This window comes from Zeus faber, assembly GCF_960531495.2.
Source record: "Zeus faber genome assembly, chromosome: 2".
In the NCBI taxonomy this organism is placed as follows: Eukaryota; Metazoa; Chordata; class Actinopteri; order Zeiformes; family Zeidae; genus Zeus; species Zeus faber.
Genome location: NC_137189.1, coordinates 8,331,921 through 8,351,940, shown reverse-complemented (window position 1 = coordinate 8,351,940; position 20,020 = coordinate 8,331,921). Strand labels below are relative to the sequence as shown.

Genomic DNA, 20,020 nt, shown 5'->3' with positions numbered 1-20,020 from the left:
ATGTATGTTTATCTATTTGGGTCAGTGCAGGGTTCTTTTATATATAGTCTTCAGTTTGTGATAACACTGTGATAACATTGTCGTAACATGAGTGGTAACAAGAGAGATTATCATTCTCATTCTGACAACACAGATGATTTATTTGAGTACAAATAGAAGTTGCGATAAGAAAAATGACTCAAGTTAGAGTTTATGCTGTAAGTAGTTCACTAAAAAAACGACTCAAGTAGGAGGGTGGTGAAATAGGCGAAATATCCTTAACAAATGGGAATTTTCGATAAAACTGAGAGAGAGAGAGAGAGAGAGAGAGAGAGAGAGAGCGAGAGAGAGAGAGAATGGTCAGAATGGTCACTTCATATATATATATACACACACTGTATCTTGTCGTGCCGCAAATCTTGGCTGGCTAGATGGCAGCCTGACACATCTTTCCCCTTTTCTTTCAATGGTCACTTCAGGCTCAGAACTCTACACTTCAGTACACCTGGGGAACGCCAAGATACCGAGCTTTCCACCCATGCATCTCTTCATTCATTAGCACAAAAACTGACTGAGATATCCCTGTGGAAAGCACCGTTGTCGCTGGCAACCCAGACTTAATCTAGTCTCAGGTTGCATGATGACTTAAAGAAGAAGAAGAAGAAGAAGAAGAAGAAGAAGAAGAAGAAGAATCTTAAATTGTCACGCAACACACCACACTACAACACATGCATACACACACACACGCACATGCTTTTTGGGGTGGTGGCCAGTGAAATGAGGCCTCTTCATTTGACCCATCCTGGCTTGTCCTTCCTCCGGGTGGGCAGCCAGGAGCAGTGGGCAGCATTCGTGGACACGCCCGGGGACCTGGTACCAAGTGTCCATCGCTGGTCAGACGATGATGTGTGCATGTTTTTGGTGGGGGTCCTAACTGATGGTAGGTGGAGGAAACCCCACGTGAGCATGGGGAGAACATGCAAACTCCACACAAAAAGGCTCCAGGACCCCCTTGCTGTGGGGCAGCAGTGCGATGCACTGCGCAGTGCCACCGGGGACCTATTATGCACAACTCACCTTTTCAGTGCTTGTGCACTTACATTTGCGTCTCTGATGGGTCTACAAACACACAAACTGTGCAATAAGACATCACAGTGAATTTTAGTGAGCTGTCTGTTTTCGAAATGTCCTAAAACTCCACCCACAGCTGGGGAGCGACCGGATCCCCTCGTAGTGAAGATAAGAGCTAATCATGGGAAGTGCTCTGTTGGCTGCAGAGACCAGCGCAAATCTTTGAAAAGAAAGATTAATTAATAACAACCGTCCACCACAAAAATGCAGACGAGGGAAATGTAAGTATTTCCAATTAAATTCTGTTGTATTTCTTTCTGTGTGGGTGTTGACTGTACTGTAGGCTGCAGTGCACAATGCGCTCCGTGTTTATCCAAACAAAACCGTAGAACCGTAGGACGTTTGATTTTATTTTCCGACGTGTCCGTAATTGAATGAAAAGCCCCAATCTCCCAGCACAGAGCTCCTCGAGACACAGCCGTGAAAGTTGGAACACACTTTTAAATGAAGCCTTGTAGATCTAATGTGAGTGAAGATTCAGCAACTGGATTGTTTATTTCTTACCTCAAATTTGTCCAGAAACTAATTTTGGTGGACTGATAAGGTGAAAGCAGTGAAAGTTAAGGGAGTATATACAACGAAACCCGGAAGCCATGCTCAAATGCCATTGGCTCACAGAACGAGGGGCCTCGGGAGGGTGGATCCTCCCACTGAAACAGCCCGTTTTCAGACAAGTGGATTGGAGGCATGTTAGAATGGCTAGAATACATAATCTAAGTGGTATTTTCAGAAGAACAAACTTTAAAAATATGTTCTGGGGACCTCAGAGACCTTTATAACTTGGTGAAAAGGATCATTATAGCTCCCCTTTGAGGGTTTGGGTTTGGGTTCGCACCACTGCTTCCTAGAGCAATGCGTTGTTGTTTTCCCCAATGGTCTTCAAATATGCAGGGCCAGGTAGCACTCTACACAAGTACTGTCAGGTACTTTCTTTTGTAACTAGTTACTTTCCACCCCTGCTTATGGTGCTGAGGAGGATGGAGGCAGCCATTGATCACGCTGACGGATTATTAATTTATTTTTAAAAAGAGCAACAGATGGTTACAAACCACTTGGTATACAGTGGAATTAATCACTGTCATGTTGCTGTTTTTTAAAGGCTGGCTTTTGTTTATCAAAAGACCTGTCTCCCCCTCTCTCACGCTCTCTCTCTCTCTCTCTCTTCTTCTCAGCGGGAAACATCTGCAGCCTGTTGGAGGTTTCTGACAGCTTTTCAGGGAAGAGGAGATCTTACACTTCAGAGAAGATGTGGTCGAGCTCCGGCCGGGGGCAGATGTTGCTGAGGAACATGTTGTAGACATCTGGGGTGAAGTCCTCCTGGGGGATGGAGTCGTTCTGCAGGGGACAGCAAAGCATCAAGCACACACAGTCACACACACACACACACACACACACACACACACACACACACACACACACACACACACACACACACACACACACACACACATAAACAAGTCATCTAAGGGTCAAAAACAAGCAAGGTCCAGATGTCTGGACGGTGGTCTCCTTCGATGAGAGTAAACAGGGCATAGCAGAAGGGACATCCCAAATTGGGCTTTGGAGACATCATGGTTTTTACGAATTAAAACTAGAACAAATCTGCAAAGAAGTCCAACCCACTGCAATAAGCAATGATATTTAAAGGTAATTTCCACCCATTTTCAGCGTTAAAAAATATCTGTGGATGTAGAATGATGTAAGGAGAAACCACAGTAAATATATTTAGGCTATCTTCTGCATAGGAATTGCATTATGTTTATTTGGAAATGTTTTGTATATTTGGCTATTTACTCATTTTTTGGGGCTTTTTTGTATATTTTATTAAGCTTATTAAAAATTGGCTACAGGTATTCCCGACTTAACGACTGAGTTCCGTTCCTACAACCAGGTAGTTTGTGAATTGGTCGATAAGCAGGACCCGTGTTATTTCACGGTAAGGGGGCGCGGCCATTGCGAACGCGAGGGTAGTGAATACTGACAGACTGTGTGAACAAGACTGACAATGGTGATGAGATTAGATGTATACAGTTTATATAGTATATATAGTGTATATACTGTATATAGTGTATATAGTATATATAGTATATGTGGTAGGTGGTGGGTGATATTAATTATCAATTAATACAGACTGGTCAGAGAGCTGGTCGTAAGTCCGAACAGTCGTTAAACAGGCAGGTCGTTAAGTGAGGACTACCTGTATTTTGTAAATTTGGCATTTCTTTCTAATTAGGCATTTTTTGTGTATTTAGAAATGTTTTTCTAATTGCACAATTCTATCTGCACAGTAATGCTCTATCCTCAAACAAGCATAAAGTTCACAAACGAAACAAGCGTCACAAGCGATTCTTTTGCTGTAGTGACTCCAAAGTCGGCTACGAACAAACCGTTTGTGCTACATCAAATCGCCTGACTGCCATGTTCTCAGATACAGAGAGGTGTAGGACGTCGTCCTATTCACAACATCATTTTGGTAATTTAGAATGGCACTGAAAATGGTTGGTATTCCCCTTTAAATGTCATTGCTTAGTGCAGTAGGTTGGATTTCTCTGTAGGAATTTCCCTTTTAAACAGAGCCCACAAAGGGCCTTGTGTGGCGCTATCTGAGCCAAGCGCCACAAATAGAGACACGGTGCTCTCAGTGGTAGACAAAAGCCCTCTGCCAGGCACAAACAGAGCAGAACCAAACACTGCTGGGAAGGAGAGAGCATGAGAGAGAGAGAGAGAGAGAGAGAGAGAAGGGGGGGGGGGATAAGTTGCGGAGGTGCAGAAGGACGTATCAGGAGGAGGAATGGATGCAGGTCGGTGGCAAACAAAACTCAATGAGTCATTCTAAAAGCCCTTGTTCCGAGCCCTTGTTTCATTGCATGTGCGTGTGTGTTTTGTTTGTGTGTGTGTGTGTGTGTGTGTGTGTGTGTGTGTTATCATTGTGTGTGTGTGTGTGTTTCTCTTTGTGGGTGTGTGTGTGTGTGTTATCACTGTGTGTGTGTGTGTTTCTCTGTGTTGGTGCGTGTGTGTGTGTGTGTGCGTGTGCGTGTGTGTGTGTGTGTGTGTGTGTGTTTCGGAGGCACTATCGTTTATCTGTAATTAATTGCCCATTGCAACAACAGCCAAATCCCAGCAGAGCTTCATAGAGAGATGCATTTGTACCTCAGTGCTCCCGAGCTTGTTCTTATTAGGAATGGCTGTGGATTTAGCTGTTTTGGGGAATTATATTGTATATATATATGTGTGTGTGTATATATATATATATATATATATATATATATATATATATATATACACACACACACACACACACACACACACACACACACACACACACACACACACACACACACACACACACACACACACACATATATATCTATTATTTTACTTCTATTGTGTGTGTTTCTGTAATTCCCTGCTTCTACATCCCTTTTCTTGCGACTGTACCAAAGCGGATTTTCGCCTCCTCGACAGCATACTAATTGCTTCAGACTATTCCTCGCAGACCGAGTCTGTTTTGTTTGCCGTGACAGGAGGAACGTCGGAGCTCGGCGGAGGAGAAATGTCCCCCTCTCCTCCTCCTCCTCCACCTCCTCCTCCTCCATCTGGGAGACGGTAAACAAACAGCTTTTACTCCCATTGGATTCATTTGTATCAATAGAACACCAGACAAAGTCGGTTATGAGTGGGAAGCCACGCAGACATCTAAGAGGATATTACGAGCGAGGAGTGGGTGAATGAACACAGAAGAACTGAATGGATGAAAGGATTGATGATGACAAAGAAGGGAGATGTTAGACTACAGGCTGGCCAAACACAAAAACAAAATACAGACCAAAGACACATCACGGTTATAGTTGGCGTCTCACCCGTCCAGACGGGAGGTTGCAGTGTTCCAGGGCCGTCTCCACTCGCTTCCGATCCGCAGAGAACATCCTGAAGATGCTGCAGAGGAACATTAAATTAAGGATTAAGGGTTTGAAATTCAGTAATTACATAGATATTACCTAGTTCACACTAAAGGACTTTGGATTTTAGGACGCCTAGTCCGGGTCTGAGACGCCTAGTCCAGGTCTGAGACTCTTAGTCTGGGACAGTCCCAGACTAGTCCAGGCCTGAGATGCCTAGTCCAGGTCTGAGACGCCTAGTCTGGGTCTGAGACTCCTAATCCAGGTCTTAGACTCCTAGTCCAGGTCTGAGACGCCTGGTCCGGGTCTGAAACCCCTAGTCCAGGTCTGAGACGCGTAGTCTGGGTCTGAGACTCCTAGTCCAGATCTGAGACTCCTAGTCCGGAACAGTCCCAGACTAGTCCAAGTCTGAGATGCCTAGTGCGGGTCTGAGACTCTTAGTCTGGGACAGTCCCAGACTAGTCCAGGTCTGAGACGTCTAGTCCGGGTCTGAGACTCCTAGTCCAGATCTGAGAGTCCTAGTCCGGAACAGTCCCAGACTAGTCCAGGTCAGAGACGCCTAGTCTGGGTCTGAGACTCTTAGTCTAGGACAGTCCCAGACTAGTCCAGGTTTGAGACACCTAGTCTGGGTCTGAGACTCCTAGTCCAGGTCTGAGACGCCTAGTCCGGGTCTAAGACGCCTAGTCCAGGTCTGAGACTCTTAGTCTGGGACAGTCCCAGACTAGTCCAGGTCTGAGATGCCTAGTCCAGGTCTGAGACGCCTAGTCTGGGTCGGAGACTCCTAATCCAGGTCTTAGACTCCTAGTCCAGGTCTGAGACGCCTGGTCCTGGTCTGAGACTCCTAGTCCAGGTCTGAGACGCCTAGTCGGGGTCTGAGACTCCTAGTCCAGGTCTGAGACGCCTAGTTGGCGTCTGAGACTCCTAGTCCAGGTCTGAGACTCCTAGTTTGGGACAGTCCCAGACTAGTCCAGGTCTGAGACACCTAGTCTGGGTCTGAAACCCCTAGTCCAGGTCTGAGACGCCTAGTCTGGGTCTGAGACTCCTAGTCCAGATCTGAGACTCCTAGTCCGGAACAGTCCCAGACTAGTCCAGGTCTGAGATGCCTAGTGCGGGTCTGAGACTCTTAGTCTGGGAAGGTCCCAGACTAGTCCAGGTCTGAGACGTCTAGTCCGGGTCTGAGACGCCTAGTCCAGGTCTGAGATGCCTAGTCCAGGTCTGAGACGCCTAGTCCAGGTCTGAGACTCCTAGACCGGGACAGTCGCAGACTAGTCCAGTGCACTGCCGGGGGGGGGGGAAAAACAAAATCGAATGCCTGATTCTGTCTTTTGAAAGTCTTTAAAGTCTTTTAGTGTATCCCTGGCAGCATTTATGCTGTAGTCATATTTGTGAGTTTATTTGTGATTGTTACAACAAAAAATGCTTGCAATAATATTCAGTAATAATTTGGTAATTACTTTCTGTTCACAGTTACCGAGTTGCAAACAACAAACAAGTATTTTGTGCCAGAGTGACCCGCGACTCCTCCTGATTTAAAATCCAATCTAATCGTTTGCTAGCTCCAATATCTACGGACTCCCCTGCATGTGAATACCTGGTTCCCGAGCCATTTTACTGCAGTTCTAAGGACGATTTTTCTATTAAAATTCCCGAGACCTGAAGATGAATTCCTTGATCTATGTCATGAATGGTGTTGACCGACATCCATGATGCCTCCCATTCCTGTTTGGTTTTCCCCTTTTCATCTGTCCAAAAGCCTGGTTTTCTAATGGGATGTGGAGGCTCGGCGGGGCATCGGAGTCAAGCTGACATTTGTGGAGCCGACACGTCCTGCCAGCGTGGAGGTTAATTCCCAAAACGCCACAAGTCTTCCTGCCTAAACTCTGTGTCCACACCCGCTGCTTTCCCTCCGCAGCGCCGCTGAGGGATTAGCATACGAGTTCAGAGAGGCAGACGGAGGGAGGGAGAGGGAGGGAAGGAAGGAAGGAAGGATTTTGAACGCAAAGGCAAACTCTCTATATCTATAAATTGCATGGATACTGTATGTGTGCGTTTGTTTTGATCAAGAGGTTTATTTGTCATTGTAATTCTTTGGGATTTATTGTCAACTTATTTTCTTCTTTATTGCTTATTTTTAGATTCACTTCATTGTTTGTTGATATTTTTTAGTTTTATCGTACACTGCCAATTTTTTTTCTTGTTTCTTGTTTATTTTTACACGACTTTTTTTGTGAATTGTTAATTTTTAGGCTTGTTGGTCACTGCCAAATTTTCTGATGATTTTCTTCCTGTTTTAAGGTTTATTGTACGCCGCCAAAGTTTTGATAGTTTTGTTTATTGTACATTTTAAGGTTTATTGTACAATGCCACATTTTTTCTTGTTTCATGTTCTCTCTCGCTCTCTCTCTCTCTCTCTCTCTCTCGCTCTCCCTCTCCCTCTCTCACTCTCCTATCTAGATTATATCCGTCCCTCCACCTCTCGTCTTTCGTTCCTTCGCTCTGACAGGCGGGTCAGCTGGGAAATCTGAACCAGAATCAGACACAGAAATTACTATGAAGCATCTCCACAACTCTGATAGTGGTCCCTCAACGTGCACTGGATACAGAGCGATAGACGGACGGACAGACAGACAGTAGACCAGTGGTTTTATTAGTGTACCCAATCTAAGATCTTTTTTCAGCTGAGTACCCCCCTTTTTGAGTACCCCGAGGCTGAGAAGCACTGCAGTAGACAGACAGACACAGACAAACAGACAGATAGACAGACAGACCGACAGACAGTCAGACGGACAGACAGACAGTTTTACTTTTTCACAGGGATTCGTCCCTCGGGGTTGAGCTGCAGCTTCAGTCGGGTGTATCTGCAAATTACAGACAAATTACGCGTCAGACAGCGCTTACACAGGAAAACAATCGATAACTCTGCGTGTGTAGAATAGAATAGAATGCCTTAAGTGTCATTGCACATTGTAGAACAAAATCTGCTGTGCAGGTCCTAAAACGGCTCATTTAACATTCCACATATGCACACACACCCACACACACCCACACACACCCACCTGCTCATACAGATGAATAATAATAATCGAGAGATAAAAAGATAAAACAAAGTGATAAAAATAAGGGGCATATCAGAAGCTAATAGTTGTACACTGTACCAAAAACTATTACACCTTATAAAAATATCATTGCACATTATACACAAATATTTACAGATGCTATTGCACATGTGTGTGCAGGTGTGTGCGCTTGGTAAACTAACTGTTATCAGATTTCTGAGCATAGATACACGCGAGGGGATTTTATGTGTAAGCCTATTTAACGCATCTGTCTGCATGTGTCTATGCAGCTATAAGTAATTTATAAGCACCACATCGTTTGCTTTCTCACGCCAACGCGCACTTTCACGTGCACTAGCGTGACTGATTAGCGGCCCGTGCACGCGCGCAGCAGAGCGATGGTATGCCTGCAGCTCTCGTGCTGTACGTATCACTGTGTTTTCTAATCCCCGAGCGCGTTCGCTGCGCTATAAATAACTTCTCCTGCAACAGGAGTCACGGTCAGCACACGGTGGGGTTTTAAGTGGCTGTCAGCTAATAATTAAAAATTATATCCATTACAGTGTCCACTTTACAATGTCCTTTACTGTGTCCAACCCCCACCCCCTCACCCCACCAGCAAAGTCATCAGACACCATCATGGTTAGCAGGGGCCAATGTGGTGGTGGATTTCTACATGCACGGTGCTTCCCCGGTGGTCAAATGAGATATAACATGATGGAAATGTGAACTCATTTATTTTTTCTGTTAGGAGGGAGAATTTGCTGAGAAGGACTTTCATCTACTGATTTGGCTGGATTGATGGAATGATAACAGAGAAGCAAAGGGGGATAGAGGGAAGGACAGAAAAAAGCAATGATGGAATTGTGGTCGGGAAGAAAGTGAGAAGGTCTGCTGAAGTTTCCTGAAACAGTATCTCTGTCTCTTTCTCTTATGCTCCCTCTCTCTCACACACACACACACACACACACACATACACATACACACACACACACACACACACGCACAAGCAAACACACACACTGTCTGTCAGCTTCTTCCATCCATTGAAATTCTAAACCAAAGAGGTCATGTCCCACTTTCACCCACTGTTTTTGTTTTTTGTTGCAAACAAAAAACAAAAACAAAACTACGAAAATTGGATTCGTAATCATGTAATATTACACCTTTTGGATATGAGTTTGAATTAAAAAAATTTAAAAAATTGTGGAACGTTGTGGACTCTCCTTTAGGCAGGTGAGCTGGAGCGTAGTTGTCGTGCCAGTAATTGCAGTTCCTATGGCTTACTCTAGGGCTCCACTGTCACTTATTATTCAAGTCAATTTAAAGGACTTTTTTTATTATCATGTAAATTGGATTGGTCGACCTTTTTTTAAAGACAAAGGCCAAAAGACACAGGGACCGACATACTATCAGTCTCTCTGTCTGGCTGGTAATCCTCTGGAGGTAACACAACTGGGTCTTGCAGGTGATGACGTTGGGTCCCTGGCACTTTGCCGGCAAATTTGTTGGTAGAGGAAGTGAGGTAGCATCGAGAGAACTCTGTCCAGGTCGGAGGTTTACCTCTGCTTCCTCCCTGTATCTCCACATTCATTCTCTCATGTCCAACACAACCTGCACCGACCCCTCTGTCAACCGATCTACCCCGGTGCCCCCTCTACCTCTAAGCCTGTGGACGAGCCTTGGGGAACTTGACGGGAGGTCAACAGCAGGAATGGTCAACCAACGGTTCAGTCCCAGTCACTGCCGGTATCATCCCGACTGCGGGTACAGGCGGGTACATGGGGTCTTGATCGTTGTAGACGCCCGCTTGTTTCTGGAAGAGTTGAAGTTCCCTCAAAATCCAGCTCTTCAGGAATAAGACCATGTATGGAGACTTTGGGGAAGAGAGCTCCATTTTTCATAGGAACCAGAAGACCCTGCGATTGCCCTGAACAATCTGTCTGTCTATCTATCTGTCCATCCGTCCGTCCATCTATCTATCTATCTATCTATCTATCTATCTATCTATCTATCTATCTATCTATCTATCTATCTATCTATCTATCCATCTATCTATCTATCTATCTATCTATCTATCTATCTATCTATCCATCTATCTATCTATCTATCTATCTATCTATCTATCTATCTATCTATCTATCTATCTGTCTGTCTGTCTATCTATCTCCTTGAGTGATACTACAGACAACTGTCTAGTGTTTATTTAATATTCATGTCATTTATTTATTAATTTATACCATTTATGTATTTACATTTTTTTGGAGTGTATTGCAGACATTTTGATTGACATTGTCAATCAATCAATCAAAACACTCACACATGTCATCTACCAACACTCATCTATCTATCTATCTATATATCTATCCCAGGGGTCAGGAAGCTTTTTGGCTGGGAGAGCCATAAAAGCCAAATATTTCTAAATGTATTTCCTTGTGAGCCATATAATATTTAATAAAACTGAATGCAACTTAATGCGTGCATTTTTAAGTAAGGCATACATTTTTAACGTGCAACACATCTCTGAGTACTTAAAAAAGCGCTATATATAGTACATTTCTCTTTATTCTTCTTAATAATATTGTTGTTATACTGTAGCTAACCAATGATAAATGAAATACCTTTTACCATTAATGGGACGTCTGGTGCTGCATGATTTTACTGATGGCCTTGTAGTCTGGTTCATACGTAGTGAGGTTAAGCTTCATGCAGACATTGAGGCTTCCATCAGTTCAACGTGAGCGTAAGTTGCTCTTAAAGTTTCTCAGATGCGAGAAAGACTGCTCACATGCATATGTAGAGCCAAACATGGTCAATACGGCAATACTCACACGCTGCATTGTGTGCTATGTGACGGGAAGCTCGTTCCAAGTTTTAAGAATCAGCTGGTCTTCAGGTTCAAGTTTAAGTTTAAATTCAAGAGATTATTTGTCACAAACATACTGAAGTTTTTTCCATTTCTGTCCACTTGTGTTCAGCTGATCAGTCCAACTCAAGGCAAGGAGTTTTCTGATTGATTCTCTGTCTCACAGAGGGGATCGGCGCACGGGCTCGTAAGCGGCCCAGCAGTGGAACGCCATTCCTCCTGCGCCCAAGAGGATCATTATTATCCACAATTATTATAATAATCCTCAGTGATATATATGATTGTGGCCTGCGTGCCGCATAAAGTGCTTGACTACGCCCCTTTGTCCGCCACATTTATATTTTGAATTTTATTTTCAAAATTGTAATTTCTCTTACCTGTTTTACTTTAAAATGTCACAGAATAATTATTTATTACTTGATAATTGTGATGAAAAAGCTCAAAATTGTCTGTGAGTCATATACCGTCATCGAAAAAGCCATAATTGGCTCGCGAACCATAGGTTCCCGACCCCTGATCTATCCGAATATATGGAATATTCTCACAGAATTGTATATACTAAGGTCTTGTTGAATACAATAACAATCGGTTTCCAGCCGTATAAATGAGGTTGTACGCTACATTGTGGTTGGTATGAACGTTGTGTGGTGATCCGTGAAGTCTGGTGGTGGTTGTTTTTTTCAGAAGATCGAGGAGACTGTGGCCAATTGGACGTTTATATGTGTTCCAGAACAAACGGCTGCTGATGAGGAGGCTGAGCCGTGAGTTATGTTATTAACGATCCAGAGCGTCATGGCTCCACATTAACATTTAGAAAGCAAGCGCTGTGGTCGATGCTCTGACCGATTTATGGACCTACTGTTGTCGAGAAAGGCAGAGGACTGCGTCACACACACTCACACACACACACACACACACACACACACACACACACACACACACACACACACACACACACACACACACACACACACACACACACACACACACACACACACACACACACACACACAGGCACACATAAATGGAACCACCCGCTACTCAACAAATTGTAAGTACGACAAGGGAGATGGTAGTGGACTTTAGGGGGACTGGGGTCCTCCTGTCTCCATCCAGGCAGAGGCCATGGAGGTGGTACTCGGGGTGCCCTTGGAAAATAAACTGGACTGGACTGGTAAAAGAGATGTCCTGTACAAGAGGGGCCAGAGCCGGCTTTATTTCAGGAGGAGGCTCAGGTTCCTTTGGTGTGTACAGGACTCTGCTGAACATATTTCACCAGTCTGTGGTGGCCAGCACAGCACTGTACACGGTGGTATGCTTCGGGGGTAGAGGGGGGGGGGGCAGCAGCACCAAGGAAGGTGACACCGGAAGACTGAACAAGCTTATTAGGAAAGCTGGTTCTGTTCTCTGTGTCACCTGGACACTGTAGATGAGGTGGTCAACAGGAGGATGAGGACCAAGCTCCTAGCCATCATGGACAATCCCTCCCATCCACATGACACTGTGGTAGAGCAGAGAAGCTCCTTTAGCAAGAGATTATTACAACTACATTGCACTAAGAAGCGTTATAGAACATGTTTTCTGCCTGGCGCAATTAGACTGGAAAACTCGTCCTCCGACGAGCTCGATCGGGGTGATGAGAGTCGGGCTGGGGGATGTAAAACCAAACTGGACTGTTCTTCTTGCTGTATATAATTCTAGCAATTCTCCTGCCATAGACCACGAGTGGCTTTTCGAGGGGCTCACCAACAGAGACAGGCAATGATGACCAACGACAAACCAGTTTATTGGCAAGATATAACTCATTGTGAGCAGGTGGAATGGTGTCATAACAAAAGCTCCCGCCCAATGAGTGTGTGGGGATGGGTGATTTAACCCGTGCACATTGACTGCTCTGATGAGCAACAGGTGCACAGCCACCCCTGATCATGGGCCCCATTAACTCAACCCAAGACAGGTGTGGCTGCTTACATCACACCACCCTACACCAAAATAATGTTTCAGATGTCTATTTTTATTTTATTCTACTGTCACTTTATTTTGTTTATGTGACCCGCTGTGATGCTTTAATTTCCTCTGGGTTCAAAAAAGTACCTATCTATAAGCATATGCATTATATGCATAATAATGTTTAAATCATATAAATGTGTTGGGGAAAGATAGATAGGAAATAGATTAGTAGTCTGTGGAATCACTCAAGGAGATAGATAGATAGATAGACAGACAGACAGACAGACAGACAGATGGATAGATGTGTGAGTGGTTTGATGGACTGATTGACAATGGATCTTTAAATTTAGATTATTTGCAAAATGTCTGCAATACACTCCAAAAAAAGTTAAATACATAAATGGTATAAATTAATAAATAAATAAAATACATATTAAATAAACACTACTAATGTGTATAGAAAGACAGGACAATTCAGGGAAATACTCCAGGAAATATTACAGGAAGATTATAGGAAAATGTATTTAGAATTGCAATGAAAAATCCAACCGGGTTAAATAAAGGTTACATAATAATTTATCATTTAATTAAATAATGAATGTAGTAAAAAGGTAGTAAAGGTAAAAAACTAAAAAGGTTATATGTTTTTCAATAATAGACTTCTCGCAAGAAAAGATTCACCGACAACTAAATCTTAATTTTTCTTTCATTTTCTCTTCATTATACTATACATTAGAGAAATAAAAATCCAGAACTGTCCAGGCATAAATTCCATTTTGGAGCATTTTCAAGGCACATTAAGCAGCACTGCAGATGATGAATAGACTCGACCTTGGCAGCAGAAGAATAATATTCTGGAATTATTGATGCTCAGGCTGACGCTGAGGTTATAGAGGTGAAATAACTACCAGTGGAGGTATTTATAGTAAAACTTTAATTTAGAATTGAATTTAGTGGTAAGAGAAGGGGAACTTATCCTATGATGTCACTTAAATCCTCAGGTTTGAAGGTGACCTTTTATGCTCTTTTTCAAAAAGTTATGGTCTCTGAAGTCCCCATACATGATTTTGAAGTTTTTCACTAAAAATACCACTCAGATGATGCATTTGAGCCATTCTAACAGGCCTCAAAACCATAGTGTTCTAAAATGGGCTGATTCAGTGTGTGTAGCTTTAAATGTAAATAAGCAGCCAGGAGGGGTTGCAATTTCTGAGCCAATGGGGTTTGAGCCTTACTCCGCATTCCGTTGTATTTGCACTGATTTCACCGAGTCAGGCCACCAAAATCTGTTTCTGAACAAATTTGAGAGGAGAAATAAGCAATCCAGTTGCTGAATCTTCACTCAAATTAGATCTACAAGGCCTCATTTAAAAGTTTGTTCCGACTTTCAACCGCGGTGTTTGGAGCAGCGTGGGATACAGCAGGGCTTGGGGGCTTTTTTGTTTCATTCTATTACGGAAATATAAGAACATAAAATAAAATAAATACAATAATTTGGAGAAACGCGATGCGGATCGTGCGCCGCAGCCTACAGTACAGTCAGCCTACTGTGGACACACACAGAAAGAAACACACAGCAAATACTTTCCATCATCTGCAGTTTTGTCACGGACAGTCGGTATTAACTCCTCTTTATTTTAAAAGATTTGTGCTGGTCTGTAAGCCAACAACAGAGCACTTCCCATCCTTAGCTCTAAGCTTGGATGCCAGCGGGTCCGGGTGCGCTCCAGCCGCGAATGGAGTTACTCAGATGGGGGGTGGTTCTAACTCTACTGAGGTGTGTGACGTCCCAGGTGGAGACAACGGCTTATTTCACCACATGTTATACCACTGAAATAAACAGCTCACAATAAACTGACGGTGTTGTCTTATTTCACAGTTTGTGTGTTAGTAGACTCAGCAGAGACCCAAACCTATGTGCACAAACACCAAAAAAGTGAGTTTTGCATAATAAGTCACCTTTAATGAATGTACGTTCTGCATTGTCTCATACTTAGATCCACGTAATAGGTTGAATTAGCAGTACAGAAATGAATTGAAAGTGAAAGTGAAAGTTTAAAGTGTGTGGGGCGACTACTGCATTTTATTTTTAACGAAAATATGAAATATAATGAAAAAATAATAAAATAAAGAAAGATATAATGTGTCTATATATATTGTATATATGTTTTATATGAATTCTTAAAATATTTAATCTTTCAGAAAATATAAGATCGCCCTAGATAATGAGTATATTGAACTGGGAAATATTGTGTATGTGTGTGTGTGTGTGTGTGTGTGTGTGTGTATATATATATATATATATATATATATATATATATATATATATATATATACATAGCACCCGTCTTCCCTCGTCTTCTATTTTCTCTCCATCTCTCCGTCTGCTGACCTTTCCAGCTGCCCTGAGGAAGTGTGAAACTCCCATTTGTCCTTCTGATTCCATTCTTGCGTGTGTGCGTGTGTGTGTGTGTGTGTGTGTGTGTGTGTGTGCGTGTGTGTGTCCTTTTACATGTACTTACATGTATGGCTGTAAACTGAGGAGGGGTGTTAGAATAAAGCTACTGAGGCTCTCAGTGTTTCTCAACTATTTCCTTTACATAACGTGATATTTTATGGGTCTCAAGCCTGTTTCTAGACTGTACATCAGTCAGAGCGTTGACATGCACTTGAATAAGCCAATCACATTGAGGTTAATGTTAAGTAGGCTAAGGCGATTCTCTGAATATCATAACTGTCATGTAAACACCTTACCTGGATTAACAACAATTAAACACTGAACACCATGATAACCGCCGGTAAACACGAGTGTTTTTATGTGGAGTTTGATGAGGGAGATACATTTATCATGAGATATTTGGACGGGCACAAGAACCCGAACGGGCACATTTTGGAGAACGTGTTTGAGAGGATGGTAGACGTAGGCGGCGGAGCAGGTACAAACCCGACTACGCCACTCGCCGTGCGAGCTCTGGTTTCTCAGTAATCACATTATTCCAAACGCATGTAAACACCATAAACGCTGTGGCGGATGGGGTGGCTTAAGTAGCCACACCTGATCTCTTGGTTGGGCTAACAAGCATGAGGTTTAAAAACCCCGTCCACACACTCAGTCAGGATGGGAGCCCTCTGTCATGACATGTTCCATCTGCTCCTGGCTGATTCCACCTCGCCTCATCTCTACAATAAAATGGTGTTATCAACCCCCCGTCGCCTATGTCTCTGTGCCGGAGGTCCCTGAGCACGCCACTTGGGTGGCGTGTGGTGGCGAATCTGCCACACACATTATTGCCCTAACCCCCAAATTGAGCTTAATCGTGGTATTTAGTGTATGTGAACTGTTTCAGGTGAAACATGACTGAATATACAACAAAGACCGTTCCCAAATCAATCTTCCCAAATGTTTAATTTAAACTCCCCCAGGAAAACAACAGTGTGATCCCTGAACAAAGTTCGACAATATGTAGCTGCAGCCTGGCTGCATGAACCTCTTATTGACTTCAGGACTCTGTCATCTGCATACCTGCAACTGCACAGAGCCAACAACACCTTAAACAACTTTGCTTATGAAGTGGTAATCCTTAAGATTATTTAGTATTCAAAATGTCTTATTTTTGAGCATCTACACATGTACGTATGTATGTATGTAAGAACTGTATGTATATGTATATCTATATCTAGATATATATCATTTGTCTTACACTTTCTCCAGGCAGGCCTCTCTGGACATGTTCTGGGCCAGGAGGTTGGACGCCAGGCTGAACAGCTCCTCCGCCCACTCCTGCACACACACACACACACACACACACACACACACGTTGAGGTGTACACACAACATACGTGCACACACATATGTGCAAAAGGAAATAAATACACGCTCTCTTACACACACAAACACACACACACACACACAGTTTGGGGTGGAATCTCACGTCCTACGCAACACACCACATAATTAACCCACAGGGAAGCCACACTGTTCATTAGAGGAAAAGTCTTGTAATAAATGGTGTCTTTGCATTTGCCACCCGTTGCATACATTCAAAATTTATCATCAAATTTATCATCTGAAAAAGTAACATCAACCTCCACCCCGTAATTGCTGTGATATATTTGTATTTATTTCTTTAAATCATGTAATTATAAATCATATATATCATCTAATATCTGTAATCATATATGTTTTTTTTACTCATGTACCTTTATGGTACCTTTGAGTGTTTCATACCTGTTTAGAAAATATTCACTGTCATTTTCTGTTAGCATATATTCCCTTGTATGTTTTCCTATATTATATAATCGCTAATTTTTAACTAATCTGACAAATAACTTATAGTGTAATTGATTAACTGCTTTAGTAAGTAAAGTGGTTAGTAAGGTGTAATAATACTACTGGTAATGATAATGATAATAATAATAATAATAATAATAATAATAATAATAATAATAATAATAATAATAATAATAATAATGCATTTACCTTTGCTATTTCCTCCTGGAATGCCATGAAGTTGAGGTAGGTGATGTTGACCATGTCAAGTCCGCTCACCACGGTCAGCATCCTGTTCTCCATCTTCCCCACCAGGGTGCTCATGTCCAGCAGCTCCCGCAGCTTGGCATCCTGACACAAAGAAAATGAAATAAACAACTCAATCATACATGGGTTAACACCGGGGACACGAATGCAAACTCGTCAGGAAAAACGTTCGTCATAGAAAACAGTCGAAACCAGAACATTCTCTGTCGGTTTGGACGCACTGTAGACCAGTGCTTCCCAAGCTTAGCCGTAGTGATGCAAGACTCGCAAACGATTCGTTCATAGTGAACAAATCTTTTATATGACAGATGAAAGTCACTTTGGCAACAGAGTGGGCTGGTGAGTAAATATTCCCCTCAACATTGAGGACTACATGTCCAAAGCAGAAAAAGGTCTATCTGTTTGGAGTGATTCATATCGCATAGAAACTGATTTACACTTTGCATTCCACCAAAATAAATATTTTTGACAGAATGAAATGGTTAATGCGAGAATGCACATTAATCACATGTGCAATCACAACTCAGAGCTGAACCACTCTTCTGACTCTTGTCCGTGATTCAGGAATTCCTCCCTCGCTCACCACAAGTTACACCAAATGCGAACTAAAATCGACTCTTTTTACTGAGTGACACCTCAAGAACCGAATTCCGGAAAAGAGTCTAACCTTTCATCACTACTAATCTTTCTCACTTTCAGGCTGAAACCCAAGCTTGTTCTGATGAATTCAGGCTGGAACTGATGACTAAGATTTTTTGGTAAGGCCTTGCAATTTGGATCTTGCAACACAAGAGCTAGCTTCCAGCATTTTCCCAAATCCAGGTGACGTCTTGGAAAACCCATAATTCCAGGAATTAGGGGATTTTACCATGCGAGAACCTCAACGTCCAAGAAGACCCAAAGCAAACACCACGCCGTTGTTGTTCTTCATGACCCAATGATATCTAAGGAAACAGCTCGATCCAAAACTAACTTCTAGCCAAAAGTTATCTTAATGCTGACGTCATGGCAATGAAGAACAATGGAAGAGCTTGATATCAGCAGTTTCCTTATATCAACATGTCTGGGATGTCCAGTAGTTTCACAACATAAATCTCACAACCTTGCACAGGTTATCGTAAAAACAGAATATAAGATTATAACATTATAAGATAACTAATTCATAGACAGGTAAATAGACAGATTATTTAAAACTACTACAATTTCACAAGAAACCACAATAACCCTCACAATAAATAATAAACCCCCCAAAAAAATGCAGCATTAAAAATGTGGCTATACATAACAACCTAATGATAAGTATTAAATTATAATTATAAACTATAAAAATGTAACAAAATACCAATAAAATAAACCTAAACATAATAATAAATAATTAAACAAAACATAAACAAGCAAGAAATTGTCAATATTTAAGTGATATTTGAAGTTTTTATTTTAAGTAAAATTAAAAATCTAACATCATAATTATTTTTCGAACCAAATTTAAATGTTGTACTCTTCACGTTTGGTCGCTATAAATAACCAGTCCACATAAAACAGCGTCACTTGTTTCATTCGGCCACTGGAGGCGACTGGGGTCCGAGGAGAACTAAAACAACAACAAACTTAAGCGAACACGCTTTCTAAAGACTTATCCCGGGCACAAAACCACAAAAAAAAACACAGAGTCGTGCGCCTCTGGGGCACAGGAGAGGAATAACAGAAGACTCTGTTTGTGTTGACGCATAGGCCTCCCGGGTGTGCTGGCGGCGCCACGCGGCTCCCTTGCTTAATTAACACAACAAAAAAACAAACCGAAAAACACCGCGTACAGGATGTTTGCCAGTGAAAGCAGACGAGTTCCCAGCTAATTCACCCAATCAGCAAAAAAAATAAAAAGAACGTTGTGCGCTGTGTCACAGTGATAAATGTCCCCGACACGTCCCTCACGCCCGGCCCTCCCTTCGGAGCGCCGGGCTTAGTTTCCATGATAATGCCATCACCGCAGACTTTCATACCCTCAGACGGCCCCGACTCCAACGGAAGTTCCAGGTGAGTGAATATAACTACTGTGGTTCCGAGGGACGCCACAACAGGGCTGCCTTTAATTTCCTCCCGTGGGGTGGGGGTGGAACGGTCATGAACGGCCGAGCCGTCATTTAACCCAAAACAGCAACACCGCCCAGCTTTAAACTCACACACATACGGTGTATATTCTATATTCAATGCAGGTGTTATTTCATAATTATAATGGGTTCGATTCCCGCCTTGCACTGCTGCATCACAGCGAGAAGGTCCCGGGTTCGATTTATTGGTTCGATTCCCACCTTGCACTGCTGCCTCACAGCAAGAAGGTCCTGGGTTTGAATCATGGGTTCGATTCCCGCCTTGCACTGCTGCATCACAGCGAGAAGCTCCTGGGTCCGATTCATGGGTTCAATTCCTGCCTTGCACTGCTGCCTCACAGCAAGAAGCTCCTGGGTTCGATCCTTGAGTTCAATTCCCGCCTTGAACGGCTGCCTCACAGCAAGAAGGTCATGGGTTTGATTCCCACCTCGCACTACTGCATCACAGCGAGAAGGTCCTGGGTTCGATTTATTGGTTCGATTCCCACCTTGCA

General features: G+C 42.8%; 1 protein-coding gene across 3 annotated transcripts in view; it reads right to left on the bottom strand.

Moving 5' to 3' along the window:
• The window catches only part of plcb1l (phospholipase C beta 1-like), a 189,721-nt gene that overhangs the window by 61,718 nt on the left and 107,983 nt on the right, over positions 1-20,020 (bottom strand). For all 3 annotated transcript variants that reach the window (XR_013844756.1, XM_080024119.1, XM_080024120.1), the window contains 5 exons: positions 17,362-17,502; positions 16,583-16,662; positions 7,814-7,867; positions 4,971-5,046; positions 2,345-2,445 (listed from right to left, as the gene is read on the bottom strand). Coding sequence is in view for 2 of the 3 variants with exons in the window: in XM_080024119.1 (XP_079880245.1) it covers positions 2,345-2,445; positions 4,971-5,046; positions 7,814-7,867; positions 16,583-16,662; positions 17,362-17,502 (452 nt within the window). In the remaining variant the exon portion in view is untranslated. The remainder of the gene's footprint in view (positions 1-2,344; positions 2,446-4,970; positions 5,047-7,813; positions 7,868-16,582; positions 16,663-17,361; positions 17,503-20,020) is intronic.